Source organism: Chlamydotis macqueenii, chromosome 1, assembly GCF_036417535.1.
Source record: "Chlamydotis macqueenii isolate bChlMac1 chromosome 1, bChlMac1.mat, whole genome shotgun sequence".
NCBI classification, from domain to species: domain Eukaryota; kingdom Metazoa; phylum Chordata; class Aves; order Otidiformes; family Otididae; genus Chlamydotis; species Chlamydotis macqueenii.
In genome coordinates this window covers 196,943,054-196,970,041 of record NC_141556.1, presented here as the reverse complement: position 1 = coordinate 196,970,041, position 26,988 = coordinate 196,943,054, and the positions used below count along the sequence as shown (strand labels likewise).

The following is a 26,988-nucleotide window of genomic DNA, read 5'->3' as shown; positions in this document are numbered from 1 at the left end:
CTACCATCTAATTTTACTTCTGATTCATTATATATTCCAGTCTAACAGCTGTTCTGCTTTTTCTGATCCTTCTTCATGTTAAAATAGTTACTTTTAAGAGTGATCAAGGCGAATAATGCTTTGGAAGGAAGGAGGCTGTTGTGTTAGGAGTGAAAAAGGATGTTGTGTACTGGAGCTGGCTTGAAAAAATTATTGCTGCCTGTGAAAAGATAAGAATACTGTCAAGAACAGCTGTATAGCTAAGATTCAGTAAAGCTCAATAAGCAGTTGCCATCTGGTTGGTCAATTACACTAACATCTTGCACAACAGTATCCTAGTAGATGGCACATTGTCCTCCTCCAGCTGTGGTGGTTGTACAACATTTTATCTAGCACATGACTGGAGGTAAAAAGTGTATCCTGTGGCATGTGTTGCATGAGGGAATGTATTTGGTGCTTACTGCTGCAAGGTGAGCTCTAGGAACCAAACTCCTGAGCTACAATTTATGAAGTAAAGCTGGTGATGGGACATTATTAGGTAGTTAAACTAAGTAACTTCTTTTAATAAAAGATTATCCTAATTACTTAGGATACTTACTTAATAAATTTGCTTTATATTATTGTTAGTAATCCTCTTTAACCGCAAATATATGATTGCATTCTACTGTTGCTTACCCTGGAATAATATACTAAGAGGGATTTGTATCAGCAAGAATGTACAAATGCCAGTGAAAAAGTGAAAGCAAATTTCTTCGTCTTCTACAGAGCTTGTTCAAGTATACGATGGGATGTTGGACCAAAACTCGTTCAGCCTCTTTCAGATCTTCGCTGGCTTTCTTTCCGTTTTTTTTTTTTTTTTTTTTTGTCCAGCAGCATCATGAACACTCTTACATTGTTCCAGTAGCTTTCATTTTGGTTTTAAGGACTAAGTACAGAATTACTGATGTTCTGTCACCTTGTGCCAGAGTTTGCAACCAATTGCTATACTTCACAACAAAAGTAGAATGAAGACTTCTGTGAAGAATTTATATCAAGTATTGTAACTAATGGAAAAATCCACTCTTCATGGAAAGCTATTTGTTTTTTACAGAAGGCATGTACATCACAAATAACAACTCAGCCTAGCTGTGGAAAGGGATTGAAAGGTAAAGTTCAGAAGAGTTCAGAAGACTAGTAAGCTGTCCCTTCTGAGAAGTTTAAGGCAATATTTGCCTCATGAGGCTCTTAAAGCCCTGTATGCTACAGGAGTTTTGTTATCTGCTGAAATTGTTGAGTTTAACTCAATGATTGAAAGCACTTTTCTTGCAACTTCTTTTTAGCTTTAACTTAGTTTCAGTGATTTAATTTTACTAGGTGAATGCTCTAGGAGGACAACTGAGTTTCTGAGAGATTAGAGTTCAGAGGAAACTTAGCTTTACTTCCATACTTGTAGCCTGCCCTACATGCTGCTGGCAGGTATGGCTAACAGTAGATGCTAACACAGCGTACAAATGACCTGCTTAATTTAGATGCTAGTATTAAAATTATTTGTTTTGGACCAAGATGTGTCTAAGTTTGTCAGACAGTGTTTTGTACTTCTAAGATAAATTTTAGGTAGAAGGGAGCAGTGTGAGACTTCTGGAATGCAGTTGCATGGTATGTCCTCTTCACTTAACACTTTAACTGTATTGATTTTACATCATAATTTTCCAACTGCACAATGGATTCCAACTCCTGTTTTTTGCCCATGCTGTGTGTGTTGATGTAGATCCACTTCAGTTGGACTATCGATCCTGCTGCCTTTTTTGGTGGGGAGGCCCTGGTTCCTAAGTGACTATTCTCAGGTGCTTCTGTTGTTTCTAATGCATCAAAAAGCCTTGTGTCTTTGCTGCCGTGTGGATCTCCATCCCCTGCCGCCACTGAGATGGCTAAGAAGCATTCGTTGCTGCTGTGGTTGACTTGCCAGAATATGAGCTGGCAGTGTGCCCAGGTGGCCAAGAAGGCCAATAGCATCCTGGCTTGTATCAGAGATAGTGTGGCCAGCAGGACTAGGGAAGTGATAGTCCCCCTGTACTTGGTACTGGTGAGGCTGTGCCTCAAATACTCTGTCCTAAAACAGAGGAGCCACCTATGTTTTGGGCCCCTTGCTACAAGAAAGACACTGAGGTGCTGGAGCATGTCCAAATAAGAGCAATAAGGCTGGTGAAGAGTCTAGAGCACAGGTCTGATGAGGAGTGGTGGAGAGAACTGAGGTTATTTACCCTGGAGAAAAGGAGGCTGAGGGGAGATCTTATCGGTCTCTACAGCTACCTGAAAGGAGGTTGTAGTGAGCTGGGTGTCAGTCTCTCTTCCCGAGTGAAACAAGTGATAGGACAAGAGGAAATGACTTCAAGTTGCAGGGGAGGTTTAGATTAGATATTAGGAAAAATTTCTTCACCGAAAGTGTTGTCAAGCATTGGAACAGGCTGCCCAGGGAAGTGGTTGAGTCACCGTGCCTGGATGTATTTAAAAGACTTGTAGATGCAGCGCTTAGGGACATGGTTTAGTGGTGGATTTGGCAGTGCTAGGTTTATGGTTGGACTCAGTGATCTTAAGGGTCTTCCAACTTAAATGGTTCTGTAATTTCAGTGCCACTTACTTATACTTAAACTGTTTTGGTAATTTGAAACTTTTGTCTTCTGTGAGCTTCCAGAAATAAATGTTAAGACAAAAACTATATTTATTCTGTGAAGCTCTGCCAGTAGAGTTCAATAGGATTCAAACACATACATGCGTAGAATTGTCTGGATGGATAAGAACATCAACAGTTGCAACAGATGAGATCAACGACTGTCCTTTATAGGCAGGTTAGGTCATAACTGTCCACTGAGGCGTTCTCATGCCTTCACCAGGACACGCCAATGATGAAATTTGTTTTCTTACTCCAGTTTGCTGTCAGAGTAAAATTATTTCAGTCAATGGTTATAATAGAGACGACAAATTCAGATTTTACTAGTCCAACATAAATAAAATTAACAGAGATTATTCAGGTTTGTGGTCTGCTGAGAGTCTCCAATGACATGGCTGCCACCAGTGTATTTTTCAAACTGCTCTGTGTTGGAAGGGTATTTGCACTTTTTAAGTTTGTTCTAATGCTTAAGCATTCCATCTTTCTCTGTGTCTCCCAAGTTTTTTGGAGCTACCTTCGCCTATAAAGGCATAGTCCCTGTTCATTAGTTTTAATACTTTCTGGGGCACGCTAAGAAGTATGTCATCTTAATTCCACTTTTTGCCCTGCTTAATAGGTTGTGCAAAGTAGTGATGTACGCTTGGTCACACACTCTGCTAACTGATAGGACAAAACTGCTTAGATACGTGTGCTGTAGCTGACCAATCCAACTCTTGGGAGACTGGCAAAGAAAGCAGATCATTAGGAAAGGACAGTGGCATTATGGAAGAGATTCCTCAGTTCTTTTGTTGTGAAAGATGGCACTGGAAGATGGTAAGGTTGGGCATAACCCATAGAATAACTATGCACATTATTTTGTAATTTAGGCCTGTTATGGCTCATAGTCACTGTAAGACCTCTCCAGTTTGGCATTTACCCCTAGCACTACATCAAATTTCCCTAAAAGTTACTTTGTTAATCTAATTCACAAACTCAGCTGTTGCCTCTGTATGGTTGACCTTCAAGTCTGTCTCTCTTCCAGACTTGCTTCCTTCTGTACCAGCTAAATCTGAGCGTGTGCTTCTGACTTCTCTTTGTGGATGTCTGACCTTTAGCTCACGCTACTGTTGCAAAGGCAGTCCTTCCTCCCCAAAAGGAAAGCTCTCCATGCTGCCTGTCACTTGTATTTCACAGTGTTGTTGTGAAATCTTTGCTTTAAGCCCATAATATAGCCCTTGTTTTAGACACAGCACCCTCTTCTAACAGACTGCAGATTTTTGCCACATAGTAAGCTGTCTCTTAATTGTTAATAAACAATTAGGTCTTCATTATGTGATTGTGTTAATAAATTACATGTCTGAATCTCATACCTTGCTTTTGGTCTCTGTATCTTGTGGTAACAGTTTTTCTTATGATTGTGATAAAAATGATTCTGTTCTGTTGACATTGATTCAGAATTCTGAACAAGAGTGCTTTCCTCGTCTTCTGCTTTGACTGCCTGCTCTTTTGCATCTTTTATGGCTGTAAAAGTAACGGGTTACTTGCCTTTAATTTAAAGTTGAGTTTTAGCTGTGAAGAGAATTACCTGTCTTTTTGTTGTTCTTAATGAGATTTTAAGTCCTGTTTAGAAAGTGACATAATAGGCAGTTAAACACTTTTGTTCTTTCTCCTGTGGTGCTCCTCATGCTTGGAGAAGCTCTCTGTGTGCATCCTTTAAAGCAGTTGCAACCTGGTAATGCGAAATAAGCTAACTTTAGGAAACAAAGCCTACTAAAACCAAAACCAAACCACCACGTTTCCGGTCACCCTGGGACTCAAACACACCATCCTTAGAACAAGAACTAATAATGATTATTGATGGTGATGCTGTTTCCTTGTGTTCTCCTTTTTGTAACTCTCTGTCTGTTTTCTCTTATGTTTAGGTTGTTTGCTCTTTGAACAGTCTTATTATGTGTTCAGTGGCTAGCATAATGTGGTTTGTAACTGGTTCCTAGGAGCTTGTGATGGGAGTTGCAATATATGGGTGTGTATCAGTTGTGGGTTTTTTTATTTTATTTTATCTTTTTTTTAATATGTGTGTGGAAAGAGAAAGAAGACCTAGTCTTCCGTTATACCCCAAATAATGTCAACATTTTGTTTGAGCCGGAATTAATGATTAATATGCCAACCTATGTATGTTTAAGAATTCTTACTAACCTGGAAGAATTTACCAGGCATCTTTTGAATGAATAGCTATCATTTCTGTGTGCATGGGGTTTGGGGAGGGTTCTGTTTTACTTGTGGTGGTGGTTTTGCTATTTTTGAAAAAATGTTGATTCAGAAGGTGAGGTTTTGTTCTGGTAGATGGTGCCTCATTAAACCAAGTAGTATCTAGGAAGGCCGGGTAAGAAGTTCTCCATAATATTTATTAAAAAAAAGATTAAAAATTGCAAATTGGAAATGACAGAAAATTGAGAGCACAACAAAGGTTAGTTGGTGGTTTTTTTTTTTTTTTTTTTTCCCAGACAAAAATGTTGGGTATATCTTGGAATTGTTGCCAGCGTTGGTGTGTTTGGTCATCATTATGTATACTTCTATCCAAAGAAGTAACAAATAGAAATGCTGATTTGGTCTGACTAGTGCTATATATAGTACAGCAACTATGTTCTGAACTAAGTCTAGCATTTTTAATAATTAAAATAATTTAAGAGTTTGGAGAAGACCTACAAGAATGACCGAAGGAGGGGTGGAAAACATGTTTTCTATTAACGAACTTTAGAAATGCAGTCTATTCCTCAATTAAAAGAGAATAGATTAGAGTGTAACTTAATTCTGGTCTAGGAGAGACTATGCATCTGGGTACATATTAGATAATAGGATGCTCCCACCCACTCCCCCCCCGCCCCCCCAATGTTAAAGGCTTAATTCCTGAGTGCTGATTATTGCCTAAGCAATACAAATTCAAACAGGAAAGTGTGTAGCCTTTCAGAAGGTAGGGTAACTATGAATTGAGTTAACTAAGCTGGAATAACTTATTGAGGCATCACTTCTTTGTTTTTAGGCAAAAGTTTAAAAGAGGGTTTGAAAAGCTCCATACTAGCAAAGTTTTATATATATATATTTTTTTTTTTACTTGAAATAGACTTTGTTCTGCAGGTATTTATTCCAGTTGCAGATTTGGACTGGAAAAAAACAAAATATTGGCTTAGGAGAGATGCTATATAGTGTCTTTTTCATGAGGTTAAATTCTAGTAAGCATATATGCTTGGCTGCATGACTGTTTAAACTAGCCTAACTTAGGGTTGTCATTATCCTCTTCTTTGTACTAGCAGTGACATTTTCTGTTTCTTTTTTTGGGAATCAGTTTAGCTTTATGAATCATCACAATGAAATTTTTTTTGAGAGGGAGCTGTGTAGGTGTTGGACATTTGCTCTGTTTTCTGTATTTCAGCTTTACCATGTTAACTCCCATGGCAGACTGACTACTAGGACCTGTAAACAGCTACAGAGAGAGGGAGGAAGAGTTGTGCTGGAGAACGTGGGAGAGAGGAGTGAGAATACAAACCCACAGTAGTCCTGTCCTAGGCTGGATGTGGTTTGTTGTTGTGGAACTGCAGCCTTAGCAAATACAGTATGCATCTTGTTGTTTAAAAATAAAGCTACCTTTTACTCTTCAAAACTAGTTTGGTAAACTGGAGTCTTGCACAGTGTAACTTGGAGCCAGACAGCGAGTGCAGCTGTGAAAACCTATCATACTTGCCTCGCTGACCATATCCGTTCTTCCCTTGGATCCCGTTTCCTGTCAACCTTACCTCAGCATAGAACTTGAACTACTTTGTGGTTATTTTTTCTTTTCTTCCTCGTCTTTTTTTATCTCATTTTGTTTATGACGTTAAGATTTTCTGTCCTTTGTTGTACAGTAGCTTCATTGGCTCTTTACTTGGTCATAGACTATATGGCTTTTCTTCCTATATGTAGCATAGTATTAACATATTCTCTTAAATTCACTTATTCTGAATTACTAGATGCATTGAACACTAACCACTGCAGGTAAATACTGTTGAAGAAACTTGTCCATACTGGGCCAAAAATACTAGGTTGCTGGCTGATACTCGGGTATTTCTCAGACATGAAAAATCTGGTTGAGACTACTAGCTGATGTTAGTTATTGTTAAAGACAAGGAAAACGACCAGTCTGCAAACTTCTTGTTTGCTTATGAGTTATGGCATGACAGTCTTTCCTCTTTCTAAGCACATGCAAAAGTAAAAAAGGATTTTAAAAGCATTAGTAAAAAAGATTTGCGCAATCAGGCACTGAGAAACTGGGTGTGCCATTAGGCATGATGGTTACCAGTTATCCATGCAGAGTTGCTTGTTTCATGGGCTGTATGTATAGAGTGTAAACTGCAGGCTAGTTTAAAAGAAAAACTAAAAAAAAAAAAAGAGGAAGCACTAGTGAAGAATAACATTGAAAGTTCTTGTTGCCAATTAGTAAATTGTCTTCATTTCCAAAATGTATGGGAATAGTACAGGCTGGGCACTGACAGGATATCGAGCAGCTTTGGGTAGTCCTGGTGGACAGTAAGTTGGACACAAATAATGCACTCTCGCAGGGATGAACGCAAACAGCAAACTGAGCTGAATTAAGCAAGGCTGTAGCTTGCAGTTTGAGAGAAGTAATTGTTCCCCATTGTTTGATTCTTGGGAGACCACAAGTGTGGTCTCCTGGGAGTGTTTAGTCCAGTTTTGGGTAGACCCTGTTGTAATAAAGATCCTGTTGTACCGGAGTGAGCCCGGTGGAGGGCCACTAGGATGCTTAGGGGGCTGGAGCACATAACAAAGGAAAAGTTGAGAGGGATGAGTGTGTTCAGTTTAAACAGAAGGCCAGAGAGACATGTTACTGCTATCTTCAACTAGTTAATGGGAAAGTACAGAGAAGATTAAGGCAGGCTCTTCTCGGAGATACCCACTGATAGGGTGGCAGGTAATGGGTATAAGTTGCAATGAGGGAAATTCTGAATGGCTAAGATAATCAAACAATGGAAGAGGGTATTCAGAGTGACTGGGAAATTTATATCCTTATAGATATAGATATCCTTATAGATATTCAAAACAGAACCCTAAGGACCTGATTAAGTTCAGAGATAGATCTCGCTTGTAATTTGTCGCTGCTCTGAGCTGGGGTGGGTTTGATAAGGTGATATCCAGAGGTCTCTTTCAGCATCAGGTATTCCATTAAACTTACAGTGTTTAAGCTAAGTTTGATATCATTTAGTGACCACGAAGATACTCTCCATTGATATGCAGTGCTTTACTGGAAGTTCACTTGAACGCTTTTTCTCCACCATAACACAAAAATAAGAATGTGTTCTGTTTAGGTGAAATTATTAATAAAATGTAAATGCATGAAGTACTGTGTAAAAATGGCTTCTTAAAATTACCTTGAGTGTCCTGAGTCTTAAAAAAAAAAAAAAAGTTTTTTTTACAGGAAAAGTTAACTTCTTGGCAGAATCAGCATCACTGTAGTTGATAAACTTGTCTGTTCCTGAACATTTAGTTCTACAGGATGCATTAGATCTAGTAGATCTCACTCTCTTGCATTTGAGATTTCTTTTCTTCTTTCCTGCCTCTGGTTGGTTTTTTTCAAATTTGATTGGTTTGTGCATGATTGGTTATACCTCCAGTTTCTTGTAACTTTACAGATCTGAAAAATTGCATGCTACTTGTGTGTATTACGTGCTTACAGGTTAGTATAGTCACTAATCATGATATAGTTGCATCAAAAGTATAGCTAATGCAACTATGCCTCTTATGAAGGAGAGATAGAATATTTGCTTAGTTATAGATCCTTTTCTCGTTAGTATCGGTGCTAAATTTGTAGCATTTGCTGTAATACATCTGTTGATGCTTTGTGTACTGCTATGTCAATTTAGTTTCTTGAATGCTAGCAAAAGCTAGGGACTTCATAAATTTGAATTCTCAATTAATCTTCATTGGTCCCTGTGGAGCAAGAATAAGGCACGTTTTTGAAATGTGTGTTGTGACCCACTGACATTTATCAGTGACCTATATTCCATTGCCCAGTCCAGACATATAAATAATTTTACTATTCTCAGGTCTGTTTCTGATGTAGCCATTCAGTATGTGGTTTCTTCCTACAAAGTGTTACATTTTAAAAAAATTAAGATATGTCAAGTGACAATTTGGCCTCTTTGCATTCTTTATTAAGGCCACTTTCTACTATTTCTTTTTACTTTTCAGTGTTTTACTTTCCCTTTTCCTATTTTCATATATTTAGCATAGTGTTTCTCTACTGTTACTGTACTGCTCCCTTTCCACTTAGGTCATCTTTCAAGTCTGTTGCTGTGGTCTAGTGTTACCTACTTTCCTAGAAATAGATACGCATTTGGATATAAGTAATAGATAAGTGTTTAGACAAAACTTTTTCTGTGGGTCCTTTGGTTCTTTGTCTTGTTTCACCTTAATATTCCATTTATAACCAAGAGTATCCTTAAGTAGCATGTTACTGCTTGAGTAGCAGAGAGAAAAAATTTACTACCATGTTACACATAATGGCTTTTAGGGCTAGAAATGGTGCTGGGTTCTTGCTGATCAGTACCTTTTAATGATTAAACAGCCATGAAATACATAGAAGTGTGCATATAAGGGAGGGATACGTGTCAGTATGGCTGCTATAAAGCTTATACATTTTTAGTCAATATTATGATTTTGATTTGCTATGAATTGCTATGCCAAGTGCTACTTACTCCCCTATGAGTAATCTTGAAAAGTATAGATTCTTGGTGTGGGTCCACTTGCGTTCAAGATTGACCCTGAATAGAATAAAGTTTGAGATTGACCCTGAATTTTGGTTCTTTTAATGTATACAAGGGAGCAATTCTTAGCACTAGTTGAGTAGCAAGACCGAAGGAAGAGGCTGTGTAAAGTAAAGGCATTCAGATGTTCCTGGAAGAATCAGTTGGAACCAGATGTCAGCATTCACACGCAACACTGGTGACTGCAGTGCAGTTAAGATGCTCAGGAAATACTCAAGTTTGCATGTTTTCAGAAAACTTTAGTTTGTATGTAAATAGTTTCTCTTTTGAATAAAACCAAAACTTACTGACTTAACTGCTTCAAAATATTTCTTTTGCTATGTAGATCTTGCCTTTTTACTGTTCTTAGTTGCTGTCTTTGCTGGATTAGAGGTCTTTGTGTGCATATGCTTTTCTCTTAAATTTCCTGAAATCTGTGTGACAAATGCATTTTAGGTGTTACATAATGACTTTTAGTAAGCTTATTTCTTCAATCCATACAACTGCTTTGGAAATATGGGAAAAGAATGAAATTTTAAGCAGCTCTAAACTTACTGGAAAGTAAATTCTGGAGTAGTGTCTCTAGGATGAATTAATGAGATGTCAGGCTTTTGTAATGATGGTACTCAGACAATGGATAGATTAGATTTGTGGACCTAAACTTAGTATCCTGTTCCTGAAAGCTCTTACCTGTGTTTTGAAAAAAACAGCAGTGTAAATAGATTGATGGGTTAGTGTTAAATGTTATTCATACTCTTGGTTAATATTTCTAATTAACTTGTATAATATTTTAAGAAGGACCCATACTTTGATGTGAATACTTGCACTTGAGTTTAGCCCCAAGTATGCAGGTAGCGATGTTGAGCTTGCTTGCTAGCATGATTTGTGTGTGAAGCTGGTAGAGTGATGAAATAGTTGTCATTGGGGCTGTAATGTAGTATGTTAGGTTTGCTTCAAGTCTTACAAGTTCCTATACTCTACTGATTTTGTGACCAGTGGATATCCATCTGTTTTAATATTCAGTCTGTCGCTGCTTTCTTCGTGCATTTTGGAGTGTTTTACACAGCATTTATTGTCAGGGTAGTGCAGTTCAATCTGTGGCTATCAGCTTGCCACTACTATCCTGTCTGCTAAAATGACCTCTGCACTGCAATTCAGAGCTGTGGCACCAACCTTGTTACGTTCAGGCACAGCTGTTATTGTTGTTGCCCAGATATTTTTGTTTTGGGGAACTGATCTGGCTGGAAGGGACTCCAGCAGGAAAGTCTCTGTCAGCTGGATCAACTTCTGTCTGGTTATGTGTGTGGTTGCAGAAACAACTGTGCCACATGATCACATAACAAAATGAGTCTGTGGACCTGATAACTAGGTGGACCTTCAGAAGGGTGGAAACTTCTGTTAAAGTCAAAGATGTAAAAGTTGACAGTAATCAGAGCCACCATGTATCTGAGCATAAAATGGTAGGGTTAATGAGTAGATATCCTTCAGGAAGGATATAAGAAGGGAGAAAACCCAACCCAAACCAACAATAAAAAACCCACACCAAACAAAGAAAATGCTGAATGTTTATATTAAGAATGTTTAACAAAAGTGGTTTTATTGTGTGGTTGCCCATGGTCAGAGTTTTATATTTGATGAGCCAGGAGGGCCCTACAACTCCTTGTTTTTTCTAAGGTGGTGTACTAGTTCTGTGTAGCAAGGGGAGCTACAGTAGCAGCTTCTGTGAGAAGCTACTAGAAGTTTCCCCTTTGGTGGACTTGGCTGGCTCTAGGGCAGACCCACTGCTGGCCAGGGCCAAGCCTGTTGGTTATACTGAGAACGCCTCTGTGATAAGAAGGGGAAAATTAAAAAAAGGAGTGAAGAAGCAGAAGCGGGGCCAGAGAGGGGGAGGTGTGAGCCTTTCGTGGGCCTTGCAGGCCTCAACCTCTGGCCTCCCACCAGGCGACTGTTCAGGCCTGACTCAGCCCATATGGCTTGGCCTGGCTGAGAGAAGTGAAGAGAACCTGAGAGGCATCTGCCTGAGCCAGTTGTGGAGAATTTCTTGTGAGAGGAGTGGCTGCAGACACCAAGGTCAGTGAAGAAGGCGGGGGAGGAGTAGTAAAGTTGCTCCTGACAAGATTCCCCTGCAGCCCATGGTGAGGCCGGCTGTCTGTGGTGTGGCCCACAGAGGAGCAGAGATCCACCTGCAGCCTGTGGAGGACCCTATGCCAGAGGAAGTGGATGCCTGAAGGAGGCTGTGGCCCATGGAGGGCCTCTGCTGGGGCTGTTCTGGAGGGACTGCACCCCGCGGAAAATGACACATGCCGGAGCAGTTCATGAAGGACTGTAGCCCTTGGGAGGGACCACACGCTGGAGCAGGGGAGGAACGTAAGGAGCTCTTCCCTGATGAGGAAGGAGCAGTGGAAAACACGATATGATGAACTGACCACAGCCCCTGTTCCCTTCTCTGCCACTCGGGAGTAGGAAGGAGGTGGAGATAATTTGAAATGACGTTAAGCCCAGGAAAGAGGGGAGGGGTAGAGGGAAGTTGGGGCTTTTATTCTCCTGTCATTATTCTGCTTTGGTTTTATCATTAATAAATTGAAGTCCTTTTCCCCAAGTCAAGTCTGTTTTGCTCGTAATGGTAACTTAAAAGATCTCTCTGTGTCCTTACCTCAAACCTCGAGCTTTTAGTTACATTATCTCTCCCCAATTCCTTGGAGTCTGGGAGGAGTGAGTGAGAGACTGTATAGCTTGGTCCCAAGCGGGGCTAAACTGTGACACATGGAGTTCTTACTCACAGAGGTAGGTGTCTGTCCATACACAGTATATATTATTCACTACCCAAACTGAGACTTGACTGCAGTAGCAGCATTCAGATTTAGCTTAAAGCTGGCTTAAATTTCAACCCTTCGAAAATGTTGATTTACTTCTGCTTTTCTAGTATTTTGCAGGCCTTACGATTGGGTGTAGTTGGGCTATTAGACTGCTGCAGAGTGTAAAAGAGCTATTTAAATATTATTTTAGTTGTGTTTTATTTTACTTTTGGAGTGAACTGTGGCATTTGTTCGGTCAACCACTGGTGTTCAGTTGATGGTTCATACCCCAAGGAACCATGGTATGTAGGTCGCATCAATTGTGTAGGGAATGAACATTCCTGAGTTGTAGCAAGACATTACAGCATACTGTTAAGCTAGTGAAAGAGCTTCTTGACAGCTGCATGCAGTCTTTACAATAGACTGAGGCTTTGATTTACAAAAAGTCAAGTGACAAGAAGTGACTTTCTGTAATAAGGAAGGATAAGAACCCTTGGAAGTAGCTGAATTAAGGAATTAAATGATGCTGTGGTCAAAGAAATGTCAGGGTCAGGAATTGATCATTAGAACTGTGTAACCTCACGGAACATTGAGATATGTTCACATTACTCTGTCACCTGATTATTTTGCCTAAACATTGACACTAATCCCTCAACTGAAGTTAGCCTGACAACTATAGGCCAGAATTCAGATTCTGGGTAAGTGGGTAAAGCTTCCATGAGGCTAGTGACATTTCTGTGTAAGAATATTATTATTCCTCTACTAGGTTAGAACAATTGCTGTACTAGGTTAGTAGACAACTCAGTAACCTATGTTACTAATAGAAACCTAATAGAAACTTGGCAGTCAAAGCGTGACTTTGATGTATTCTGCCTTTCAGCAGCTGGCTGGCTAAGGACTTTTGTGGAGTTGTCTTTGGACCACTATGTTTAGGAATCATCAGTGCGTTTATTCATGTTTGCCTGATCTCTATTTGAACTGGTTGCATTTCTGGCTTCTGTAGCCTTCTGCAGCAGTGACTCTCACAAATAAGAAGAGAATAAAATGTTGTCCTGCACAGTAGATTATTAAAGCTACTTAATTATTTCACTGGAAGCTTTTTTGTTTGTGTATTGTAAGACACTCGGCATAGCTGTGCTATTTGTCATCTTCCTTGAGTTGTCTGTCTTCTCCAGCGAGAAGACTTTTCCTTTAATAAAAATTGTTCATGTTTTTCACCTTTCTTTGAAAAGGGAGTGACCTGAACTGCGTGTTCACCAGCATCTTGCTTATGTAATGACAAATGTGTTCTGTATCTTTCTTGGTTCTTCATTTATATTGTTTTTCCTCTTTGGTCATTGATGATTGGGGAGATTTGATTTGAAAGAGTGAAAGAGTTGCAACTTGGATCTTTGACTACTGCTTTAGAGGAATTGCGATGTGCATAGTTACCCTTTTCTCGCTGCTCATTACCTTGCATTTATCACCAGTGATTTTGCCTACCATATTGTCTGAGCATTCAGCACTGTGATATCCTTTTGTAGTTCTTTACAACCAGTTTCTCTTTTCAGCTGTTGTGAATAATTTCGTATGATTAGGAAACTGTCACTTCAGGAGTCACTGTCTCTTACGCTTAATTTATGTATGTTGACCTATATAATTTTACTTTGGAATCCACCTGGTGACTTCTCTTTATTGTGATAACAGCAAACAACACATGATATTTTTGTCTTTAATTACAAATACCCCAGAGAACTTTTTCTCAACTCTTTATTATAGATAGTTTCCACTGCAGTCTTTAGTGAGGAATGTGTTTGAGTGCCTTTTGGAAGTCTGAAGTGCTGTATACTAGTTTAATCTGGGTTGGTCAACAAGTGGTCAGCCCTTCAAAAGATCTCTCCGGTAGACCTGTGAGGCATTATGGTGGGGTTTTTTTTTGTTGTTTTTTGTTTGGTTTTTTTTTTTTAAATCCATGTTAATTCTTTCTCTGTGTATTATTTTTTCTTTTGTATATTTATTCCGCTGTAATTTCTATCAATTTGTTTAGTGATGGAGACAGGACTGTAGTCTAATTATTTGGGTAATTGTTTTCACCTTCTACCTAAGTAATTAATTGGTTACAGATACTGAAATATAAAATTTATGACTGTCTTTAGAAATCTTAAGTGAATGCCATGTGGCCCTAGTGATTTGTTCTAAAATCCTCTTCTATTAGCACTTTGATAAGATGTTTTTCCTCTGACTTGACCCATAGAAATGGAGGGCTTAGATGTGGTCTTCCCAGATCTTTTCCTTACTGAACATCAATACAAAGAATTTATTCTGCTGTGCTTCAGGCTTCTTGGGTACTCCTTTTCTTTAGGAAGATTTTACTGTTTGTAAAATTGGGAAGAATTGGCATTTTAGACATACCTTTGCTCTGACATAGCTCAGTAGCCTGTCTTGAACCATGCCTAGCAAAAGGTAAATAATAGGGCAAATGTACATGAATCTTCCCCCTAGTACTATTCCAGCATCTTTTTAGCTCTGAGACTTCCTAGTAGTAGTCTTTGTAGTTTTCTGGGGTCTTTGTAGATTGGTTGTATGTACTTAATATGATGAGGTTTTGAATGGCCTTCATGCTCTCAAGAAGCTTTTTGTTCTTTTAGCTGCTCCATTTAGTTTCCTTTTAACTGAGTTTCTCACACTTAAGTTATTTTCCTTTTTGAAGTCAAATGCTGAAGTAATGATTTTTTAAATATATATAAAAAAATTTTTTTTTTCTTCTCTAAATTCCCCTGGGAGTTTAAATATGCTCTTCTGGAGTGCTATCTGGATAATTACATCTTGATCTATGTTGTGTGGCTCAGAATTAGATCAGGAGTTGTTTTTCCTCCTGTTAGTCTTCTAGCTGGTTGCAGTTGTCTGTGGTATAAGAGTTTGTCTCCATCATTCAGTGGTGTTTTGGTGTTGGGGATTTTTTGCAAATAATTAATCTCTTCTTGTTCTTATGTTTGTACCTTAGTATAATACTTAGTATAATACTTAATATAATACTGTCTCCTGAATTTTGTTCATCCATTCACTTTTGAAGGTGTCTCAATTATCTGTTAGCTCAAAAGCAGTCTTTCAGGTTTTCCGTTTTTATTTTTAGGCTTCTAGACTTTATATGGAAGTACTTGCACATGCTGGTCCTGCTTTGGATGTCTGTTTCAACTGCCCTGTGTTGGTGGCACTGTAGTTTTGGCCGAATTTCAGTGACTCCTTTTGATTTTTGCGGCTGTGCTCCAAGTGTACATAACCTTGACTGTGCTCTTCTGTCATCTTCATCCCAGGTGTTATTAATGGCACTTAGTAAAGGCTTTTAAATTCCAGTTTCTTCTTCTGTTAAAGTGGCATTGATACTTTTTTTAGGTAGACAGACACCTCACCCGAATTTCTGCAATTCATGATAAATTTAAAACTGTATTTTATCATTCAACTATGGAGTTAAGACTCGGCCTGTAAAGCGTTAGTTAACTGACTGTCTTAAAAGCTGTAGTATTTGCCATTCTTACAGAGAAGTGCCTGCATTTTGCCTTTTATTTCTTCCAGTAGTTAAGCCTTGAATGTAGCTGTGGCACTGTAATTCATCATGAGGACTTTTATAGACGAGTGATGTAGCCTGACTTTAAAAGGAGGGCAACAGTCTGGTTCAGGAAGAGCTGTTGTGTATTGTAGTGCCTCCCTTTCCATCCAGCTGCAATTTTGATGCCAATGTGCTACCACAAAGCCTTGAGCTCGTTCTGCAGCAGTATTGAACATGCATTTTCTGCAGTCTAGATCTCACCAGTTTGTGTTTTGTTTGGTTTTTTTTCAGTCTCAACAATTAAACCAGTGATCAGTCTAATCAATTTTACAGATTTCTAGCAATTGTGTTTCTGTTGTTAAGCATCTTTCACTGTTACTAGTTGTGTGAGGTTCTTCCTAGTTTCCCATTGTAAACCTATTCTTCTCACCATGTAGATTGTTCCTTTTTTTGGTAGTTGTTCATTTAGAAATCCTGACTGTGACATTGCATGTGAAATCCTGTGACTGTGACATACAGTGTTTGTGTTTCTCCTTGGTACTAGCATTTTTAGAACACAAGCTATTTCATTTTGCAAATATCTGAAAAAAATTTCTGATTTTTTTTTTTTTTGACTAATTTTGTTGCTGAGTCTTGCAGAGGTAGAGGCTGGAATTTGTGAGGAAATATATGCAGATTTTACTTAAGACTATGTATTAATAGTTATGCACATAAACATTTATTTTTATGTTGCACCTTATAATACAGGTCAGTAAAACCTTTTTAAGAGCCTTTGTGGAAAAAATAAATATATTTAGGCAAAAAGATATATGTTTTGGGTCTTATTGGTATTTGCTATTACGTGTGTGTACTGTAATACAGTCCAAGTGTGTTTCTACTAAGGATCTGTAAAAATAGGAATAGCAAAGGTTTGAGTCAGTCCTGAGGTATAGTCTTGGCGTAGTCTCATTTCTTCTTTGCTCCCATCTGTTCAGGTATATTTAAAACTTTATTAAAAGCTTTATGTGCTTGTGATGCTTTTGTGCTTGTAGAGAAAGAAAATGTATGGAATAAAGCTGGGAAACCTTAAGAATCAGTGAACTGAATGAATTCCTTTCAGCAAAAGCTGAGATGCAGGGAAATCTAAGTTTGAATTATTCAGCCCTAGAGGGAAAAATAAAATAGGTAAAGGAGAATATTGGATTAAATTAATCTTCAGTGTAACTGACTGATTTCTGGGGAGGTACAAGCACAAGCCAACTGCATTGATAGTACAATTTTTTTTTCTTTTTTTTTTGTAAGAAAACCTCTTTCATTCCAATTCAATGTTACCTTTTATTGCAGTTCAAATGCTTTCACATAATGCCATTTGGCTGTAAGGCTAACATATGAAGGAATTAAAAGGTGGTCGCCTCTCTTTTAGGATTAATCTGGTTCACAGCTTTGCTGTTTGGTCCCCTCCCAACCCCCATCCCACTTAGTGGACAAGAGGGCTTGAATAGTGTTGTAAATGCGTAGAAGAATATTTGAGCTTTATTCCACTGGACCTTTTTACTGTCTGGGGATTTTGAGGGCTGTCCTCAAACAGTAGGTAACTGCACAAGTTGATGCTCTATATTTTAAAAATACTACCAGGTCTGGGAAACCTAATGACTGTTATAAAACCTGAAGAATAAATATAGGCTTGAACTTTGAACGTTTTCAGTCTCTTGTGAGTGATCACGTGTTAATGCAAGCTGTCAATGCCTGAGCCTGTGCAAAGTGTTGTTGCAGTGCATATATAGAATTTGAAAATTATTAGCGAAGTAAGGTTTATATTGCATTGTAAGCCTGATTTATCATGTATGTTCTGTAAGTCTTCTCTTGCTAAATCTTAATGTTAGCGTAGTATATTCAAGTAGTAGTATATTCAGCATCAAGGAGGCTGACATGATAAAAAGCAAAGAAATGTAACTGCTGAGGTTTCTTTTTTCAGTAGCCCAGTTTACTTAATTTTTAAAATATTCATAGAATCATAGAATGGTTGGGGTTGGAAGGGACCTTCAAAGGTCGTCTAGTCCAGCCCCTCTGCAAGGAGCAGGGACATCCCCGACTAGATCAGGTTGCTCAGAGCCTCACCCAACCTGGCCTTGAACGTTTCCAGAGGTGGGGCTTCCACCGCCTCTCTGGGCAACCTATAATATTCTATTATATATACTTTTTAATTCTAGTGTTTGATTACTTAATTGCAGTTATGTCGGTCTCTCTCTTACAAAACATTGTATTTTTTCCTTCTATCTATAAAGCATCGAACAAAGGATTCTGGAAATGTGATGTGACAGAGTGTAAAAATAGAATAAACGATATTGTTGCTGCTTTACTCACAGCCATGACTGTATAGACTGACATTCTCTCTAACGTTGTAGGATGATAGTGCTGAAAGTCAGGTTTGAACTTACACAGTCAATTTAGAAGGAAGTCTGTTTATTAAACCTAGTTAGTAGTAAAGGTTTGAGATGAAGAAACTGTTTTGAATATCTAATATTTATTTTAATCCTGTTTCAGCTTTTACGGAGGGCAGCAAGTTGATACAAGAAGAGCAGATTCCCCACAGGAAAGAAAATAAAAGCTTTTGGAGCAACTTATTAAGGTAAACAGATTGCAGTGGATTTCTGGATGGGTAAGTATTGATGGGCAGGATATTTCTACTTCCTCTATTTACCTTGTTTTGTAGGGGATTTATAACAAAAAGCACAGAAAGCTACTTCTAGCCTTTCACAAAAGCTGAGTGATGTCACATTTTAGTGTATGCTTCAAGACATACCCAAATTATTGTGTAATTATAGCTGTATTTTTCTTGTTGTGTATATCAAGATCAATTTAATTTACTGATTTTTTTAGTGCAGATGTTTTTTAGAGATATCTGAGGTCTTTTAGCACTGATTATATACTGATTTGGAATTACAGGTATAGAAATCATATATCCAAATTGCCTTTTATAATTTTTTAATTAACGGTACAATTGACAATAATAAACAATGAATTTCCTAAACTGAACAATTACTAAAAGCAAGCAGAAACCTCCAGGCAAAGTAGCTGTTGGGAAGGAGCATGAAGAAGCATCACGTGCTGTTAAAAAGAACAGAGAAAGTTGTTGAAAGCTGCAGTGGAACATAAGGTAGTTAAGTCAGGACCTCAAATGAGCTGCCTCTACTAGTGACTAGAAATGAGAGGTTTCTGTGCGCCTTGCACTGTTCAGTATCAGATCTGTTCTCGTCATGAGCAGCAGTTCTGTCTCTCTTTTGCTTGTTTCTGGGTTCCGCTTATATTGGGACCGCTTAAGGAGCTTTGGCAGTGTGCGGTTTGGGGAAAATCAGTTGAATGTCAGAGCTGTTAATATGCAAAATGAAGTTGCCTTTTTTTTTCTTTTTTTTTTTTTTTTTTCCCCCCTACGCACTGGGATATGCACTTCAGTCTTTTATTTCATAAACTTATTGATACTGAAACTGTAACATTTCTAACAGGAATGAAATTTAATAGGAATTCAAATTTTCTTTCTGCGTGTCTAACTTTTGATCTTGCTTTGCAGTCAGCAAAAGCAGTGTTAGACGGTCATGGTGTGCATATGTGGGTGGGAAAGGGACTGAGAAATCAGGATCATGTGATAAATACCATCAAAAATTGTATTTCCTGTATATGAATATGTGTTGCTGAGCATAATGATGTGTAGCTATTGTGTGGGAAATGTTGATACTGGCAGTATTTTTTTTGCTAGTATGGGATTAGAAAGTAAATGAATGCTAAGACATTCAAAGAGCAGCATAGAAAAGCTTTTTTTTTTTCTTTATGTGATGTCAGGAAGAAAACAAAGTAAAAGCTGAAACTATTAATTCTATAGTTATTTTTAAGAACTTTTCGTGCAAAGTTGTATCTTACCCTGAAGTGGGATGTGGTTTTTTTTGGTTTTTTTTTTTTTTGTTTGTTTGTTGTTTGGTTTTTTTTCTTGCTTTATGTTTTTCTTTAAACAGCAGATCTGGAATGGACACGAGTCCTCTGGGAGGATTAGAACTGTCTGAACATACTCCTGGTTTAGTAGAGAGCACTACCATGGCAGCAGGTCTTGCAAATGTAGGAAATACATTTGGAGGTCCACCAAGTTCTTTAGTTTCTAGACCTAATAAATTCCAAAACTCACCTATAGAAGATGATGATGATGTAGTTTTTATTGAACCTGTACAACCTCCACAAAATTCTACGTCACTGATAGCAGATCAAAGGAACACTGCATTTACATCATCAAAAAATGAAGAACTTCAAGGGAATGATTGCAAAATGCTTCCTCCTCCAAAAGACTTAAATTCTCAAAAGGGGAGTATAAGTGAAACTATTATTATTGATGATGAAGAAGACATTGAAACAAATCAAGAACAAGAAAAGAATGCTTCCAGTTTCAATGAACGAAGACTTCCAGAGTGTAAAAATAGAACCAACGATATGGAATTCTCAGCTTCCAGTTTTTCAAGAAGTAAGGTAAATTCAGGAATAGGTAATAGTGGTATAACCACAGAACCAGACTCTGAAATTCAGATTGCTAATGTTACTACAGTAGAAACAGGTGCTATGAGCTCTGTGAGTGATGGTCATTTAGAAAATGCTGAAGGGCATGACGTGAACTTAATGATTACACATGTAAGATCACTGCAGAATGCCAACTTGGGAGATGTATCTAACGGACTACAGTCAAGTAATTTTGGTGTTAATATGCAAACACACACCCCATCTTTGACTTCACAGACCAAGACTGGTGTAGGACCTTTCAATCCTGGTAGAGTGAACGTGGCTGGAGATGTATTTCAAAATGGAGAATCTGTGACTCATCACAATCCTGGTAAGTTGCAATTCTGAATGTTTCCTTAAAATATGAAAATAAATACTAGAATGTTTGATTAAATATTTTTGGCAGTGGCACTGCTTAGGTTTTTTTTTTTTTTTAATTCCTGTGGAAGACCTTGGTTCCCTTCATCCCCATCACAACCTTATTTGTGGCTCTGGAATAAAATATGCTCAATGATGTAATGTGTTAGATAGGTAAACTATGTTTCGAGACACAAATAGATAGCTAAAGCAAAACTTCCTTTATGACATAAGTGTACCCCTGTAATTGACACAAATAGAGATTAGTGTAGCTATGTAACTTTTCTACCTTTTTGTACAGTTTTGTGACTAGTATAATGCATCAAAGTTATTAAACTGTTTTACTGATCTATCTTGCCATCTGAATACAATTTGACATGGAAAAAACCTGAATTCGAAAGTCTGATCTTAAGTTGTAAGTAGCTAGCTGTCATAATTCATTGCATACTGAGCAATTCTCAGTATTTATGATGCTTAACAAAATGGGATCCAAGTTACTTGTGGACTCAGGTATTCCTGCAGTATGTTATACACGCTTTATAATTGCTATTTAGTAGCTTGTGATAATATGTATTTATATCATGCAATATTAATTATTTTGAATTGACTGGTTTTGTTTTATATCTCTGTAAACACCAGTATATTGTTGCTAGATTTAGCAAGTAAACAGATTTTGCTAAAAAACAAATGGAGCAGCCATGAATGATCTTCTGGAATTGCTATTCTTCAGAATTTAAGCTTTCACATAAGCAGTTAAAACCTTCCAAGTTCCAACATATACTGGTACTCCCCTGCCCTGTTAGACTAGAAGTGGTGGTGGGCAGGGAGAAGCTGAATTACCACTTTTGGTACAGGTTTAACTTCAGACTAATTAGGGTCATTTCAAAACAAAAAGTTAAAATGGGTAGGATCTAGGTCTAGTAGACTTTTTGTTAATGTACATTTTCTTAACTTGCCCATGTGCTGATTAAGAGACATAATTTTTTTTTTCAATCTGTTTTTCAACGACTGTTTAAGTAGCGCAGTTCTTCAATTTAGTCATATATTACCAAATGTACTTTTGCAAAAGTATTAGTATCTTTCATATTATATTATGAAAATGGCAGTGGGAAGCTAAGCTTTAAGTCGGATGTTAGATTGTGATTTTTTTTGTGTTAATTTTGAAACTGATTTGAAAATTTGACTTCTGAAGTTGAAAGCTGTTTTTTGTAGTCTGGATGTCTCACTGAATAATTTAGAAATTCAATTTCTTATCTTCTAAAGCCAACATTCCCGCTAATGCTAGTTGATCCCTTAGACATGGGTTATGATAATTGTTTTATCAGAGATGATCAAGTAGTTGTGGATAAGAGCTTAAAGTATTTGTTACCTCAAAGTACTCCCTTTGTTTTTCTTGAGGAAAGCACGTCTTAAGAAAATCAGGATGTACTTTGTCTTGCAATACTGAACTTTTGGTTTTGGTGTGATTGACAGAGACATACCAGATTTTGGTGTGAAGTGTGATAGGCTGGGACCATAGCAGTGTTGAAATAGATTTGAGTTCAGAGAGACAGGAGTAGTGACTGGGAGTCCTTTTAGGGGCCTTGTGAAGATGACTCATTAAGAATGGAGTAAAAAATAAATTTACAAGTGGGTATGAGAGATGTATTTCAAGGTGTACTTATATAGGATTTCTTTATGGCTGTGCTCTTTTTATGCGAAAAATAGAGTGGTAGGCTCAAAAGGAAGCAGGAGGGTCTACCGCAGGTAAAATGGATGGAGAAAAATGCCAGACCAGAGGGGAACTAGAAAAATGACAAAGAACATGAGAAGAAGAAACAAGAGGAGGAAAGAGGGAAGACAGCTATAGTATAAATGGCTTTTATACAAGAAAAAGCCTGAAACATGGTACATGTGGATCATTTACAGGTTTTTGTACTTAAAAAGATGGAAGGTTTTTCCAGATACAAATTTCGATTTTATTGGTTGTGTCTGGAAGTTGCCCCTTTTTCTTCTAGAAAATCTTGTCAGTAGAGGTTAGTCCTGCCTGTTACAAACGTTGATAATATGACAGGAAGCATTTGATCTTAAATATGTTTAATGTAGTCTACACAATTTCAGTCTAAAATTAGATCAATGATGTTCCATCTGTTCTGATTTCTAGGTTTCTAAAATATTTCCAGTGGAGGTGCAGGGTCTTGCTTAGTGAATTTAAGCTTATCGATGATAAAAATGCTTTGATTTTATGTAATTTGAAACTCATGGATTGAGTTTACAGTTCAGAAACAGAATGTAGGATGTTGGATAGCAAACTGTTTTCAGATACCACAGCTTTAGGGATTTGCTAGTTAGCATTGTTAGAATGTTGTGTGAGGACTTAATACATCAATTTACAGAGCCATTCTGCAAATCTTTAAACAAGTCTGTTACCTCAAGCCTTTAATATGCAAACATGTATAGTTTTGTGATACTTTTTTTTTTTCTCCACAGTGACAAAGGAAATAGAACATGTGACTTCTACATGTTGTTAGAAGAGTAGTAGATAATTGTTGATAGTGAGGCTCTGTCAAATATATTTTATGTACTTGTATAAGAAATAGTGTGGCCAGCAGGACTAGGGAAGTGATTGTTCACCTGTACTCAGCCCTGGTGAGGCCACACTTTGAATATCGTGTTCATTTTTGGGCCCTTCGCTAAAATAAAGACATTGAGGTGCTGAAACATGTGCAAAGAAGAGCAAGGGAGCTGGTCTAGGGCACAAGTCTTATGAGGAGTGGACGAGGCAACTGGGGTTGTTTAGTCAGCAGAAAAGGAGGCTGAGGGGAGACCTTACTGGTCTCTGGAATATCTGAAAGGAGGTTGTAGCAAGGTGGGTGTTGGTCTCTTTTCCCTAGTAACAAGCGATAGAATGAGAAGAAATGGCCTTAAGTTGCACCACGGGAGGTTTAGATTGGATATTAGGAAAAAAAATGTTCACCAAAAGGCTGGTCAAGTATTGGAACAGGCTGCCTAGGGAAGTGATGGAGTCACCGTTTGTGGAGGTATTTAAAAGATGTAGATGTGGTGCTTAGGGACATGGTTTAGTGGTGGACTTGGCAGTGTTAGGTTAACAGTTGGACTCTATGATCTTAAAGGTCTTTTCCAACCTAAATGGTTCTATGAGTCTATATGGTTTGGAAGATTTCTTCTGGATCAGTGTTAGTCTGTTCCCCTTGTGTAAGTGGCTCCACTGTATGGGAAGCAGTAGGTGCAGAACAGAGAAACTTCTGTCTAGCGCAGCAATTCAGAACCTAATGTCCCCAGTAAGCCTTGGAATACATTTGATAACATGGTTTGGATTGGAAGGCGCCTTTAAAGATCACCTGGTCCAACCCCGCTGTCATGGGTAGGGACATCTTTCACTGGGTCAGGTTGCTCAAAGCCTTGCCGACCTGATCTTGAACACTTCCAGTGATGGGGCATCCACAACTTCTCTGGGCAGCCTGTTCCAGTGTCTTGCCACCTTCATAGTAGAAAACTTAATTCCTCATGTCAAACGTAAATCTACCGTCTTTGAATTTAAAACTGTTGCTCTTTGTCCTGTCAGTACAGGTCTTGGTTAAATGTATCTCTCCATCTTTCTTATAAGCCCCCTTTATATATTGAAAGGTTGCAATAAGGTCTCCTCAGAACCTTCTCCAGCTTGTCCAGGCTGAACGACCCCAACTCTTTGTCCTTCTTCACAGGAGAGGTAGTCCAGCTTTCTGGGTTTTTTTGTTGTTGTTTTTTGTTTTGTTTTGATAGGTTTGGGATTTTTTTGTTTGGTGGGTTTTGTTTTTTGGTTTTTTTTTTTGGGGGGTGTGGTTTTGTTTTGGTTTGGTTTGGTTTTTTTTTGGTAGCCCTCCTCTGGACCTTCTCTAACAGGTTCATGTCTGTCTTGTACTGAGGACCCCAGAGCTGGGTGTGGTACTCCAGGTGGGGTCTTACCAGAGTGGAATAGAGGGAAAGAATTGCCCCCCTTGACCTTCTGACCATGCTTCTTTTAATGCAGCACGGGATATGGTTGGCCTTCTGGGTTGCAAGTGTACATTCCTGGCTCATGTCCAATTTTTCATCTACCAGTATCCTCAAGTCCTCAGCAGGGCTGCTCTCAATCTGTTCATCCCCCAATGTGTGTTGATTTTGAGGATTGCCCTGACTCAGGTGAAAGTTCCTGCACTTGGCATTATTGAGCTTCATGAAATTCATATGGACCCATTCCTCAACCCTATCACGGTCTCTCTGGATGATATCCCCCTTCCCCCAGGCTTAACAGCTGCACTACTCAGCTTGGTGTTATCTGTAAACTTACTGAGGGGGCACTTAATCCTGCTGCATATGTGGTTGATGAAGATACTAAATAGTATCAGTCCCAGTACGGACCCTTGAGGGCCACAGCCTGTTCCTGGTTTTCGCTTGGAAATTTGAGTCATTAACTGTAATTCTTTGGCCAAAACCATCCAGCCCGTTCCTTATCCATCACATTCATACATCTCCAGTTTAGCAGAAAGAATGTTGTGGGGACAATACCAAATGTCTTGGAGAAGTCCACGTTGATGAACAGAAGTCCACGTAGATGAGTTTCAAATGCTTTTGGGCTGGAACTTACATTTTGTTTTTCTGAATCGAATCTAGGTTTTATGCAACAAAACTGTTCCAGAACCAGAGCCAACATCTAGTAAATTGAGGATGCAGTTCAGAATTGCCCTAATCTGAATCTCCTGCAATGAAGGGAGGCTGTACGAATGCAGATGTAGCTGAATATGTTTCAAGAGCTGTATACCTCTGTAAAACTTCTGTTACTGTCTTTCTCCCCACCTCTGCCCCAGGTTGTGCTGATAGAGTTTTTTCAGCTTTTCTAAAAAGCCATCATTTTGTTGAGCTGTTTTTGCAAGATGTCTCCACAATTAAATCTATTGGTGCGGATGAGGGTAAGGAGTATTTTTATAGCAGTTTAGAGCAGGAATGAGTGAGAAAGAATGGGAACACCTTGAACAGCTGAATTATAGTAAGAAGTAGTTGAATTTGAAACGTTACAGCTTCATAAACTTGGCCATTAAAGAACCGCAGATAGGTACCTGAGGAATGAAGACATAAGGGCAACGAGGTGTGGAAACTCAGGAATCAACTAAGAAAGTGTGATAAACCTTCTCAGTTCAAAGACATGAAAAAAAAACTTTTACAGATGATCCTTTGTAGAGAAAATAAAGTAGGGGAGGTAACACAGTTAAAAAGTGAGATAAGAAGTTACAGTATAAAAATCGGTGTCTGTGAAATTGTGATGTGGAAGACGTGAAAGCAAGAAAAGGAAAGGTAAGATTTTTAAATGTTCTTGTGATATATTTGTGAAAGGAGAAGTGCAGCAACATGACAATTAAGGGAGGCTATATGAAGCCTTGATACTAAGGAAATACTGAAGTAATCTTAATGAGGTACTAGGAAGTCATGGTAAAAGCTGCAAACCCAAATGAGCCTGGCAAGCTCAGGGTTTTGTGATGGTGGTTGAGCGCTACTGGAATTACAAGCACATGTAACTTTACTGCACATGCTGTGTATTCCTGGTGAGAGATACAGCATGCTCCCACTTGAAACCTATAAGAGGAGAATTTCAAAATATTTTGAGGTGTTAACATGCTACCAAGTTATAAATATGAGATAGTAGACATAATAGTATAGAAAAGTTTGAAGAGGGCACTGAAATGAATGTTGACGTTAAGACTGTCAGTATGGATACTCACGCCTTCAGATGTAAACTTCTTTAATGGTTTAAAGAGGAATGTATTTGTTCTGCTTCCTTTCCCTCTTCTCTTCACCTCTTTGTTCTAGCTCTTCTATTTACCCTCAAGCATTACGATGGGTAAATTTCCAACTTGGCTTATGTGTCTGAGAAATAGGACATCCTTGAAGACACAAAGTCACACGGGAAAATCATCTTTTACTTGCTAAGGAATATATGTTGGTTGGTTGTGTAGCAAGGGTTCTTGGAACTTTGTCCGTAAAATTAATTTTAAAACTGTGCAGCAGAATATGTTGTTAATAAAACCCTCTTGGGGAAAGAGAGGACTTGAGAAAACAGTATGAGGAAAGGGTGCCTTTTGTTTAATGATTACGAACCAAGATAATATTCCTTTAAGAATAAGGTATAGGCAGTTGTTGAAGTATCTAGGTTAAGGTTTTTGTTACCTGAAGTTGCAGAATTTAAAATAATCTTTCTTATATTTGGTTATTAATACTAGTTGTAATAACAGTAATAAGTAGTTGTAATAACAGCCCAGGAATACACTGAGTTACTGCAGTAAGGCATCCAAGCTTTAATATTTCTATTTAGTTACAGTAAATGCTGTGTTTACTTGAAAGTAGTAACACAAGTACTACTAAATACAGTAATATTTATGCAGG

General features: G+C 38.2%; 1 protein-coding gene across 1 annotated transcript in view; it reads left to right on the top strand.

Moving 5' to 3' along the window:
- ZMYM2 (zinc finger MYM-type containing 2) overlaps positions 1-26,988 on the top strand; it is a 94,327-nt gene that overhangs the window by 2,325 nt on the left and 65,014 nt on the right. Inside the window, exons 3-4 of the mRNA XM_086739536.1 lie at positions 18,244-18,328; positions 19,710-20,566. Of these exons, the coding sequence (XP_086595662.1) occupies positions 19,717-20,566 (850 nt within the window). The 5' untranslated portion in view covers positions 18,244-18,328; positions 19,710-19,716. The remainder of the gene's footprint in view (positions 1-18,243; positions 18,329-19,709; positions 20,567-26,988) is intronic.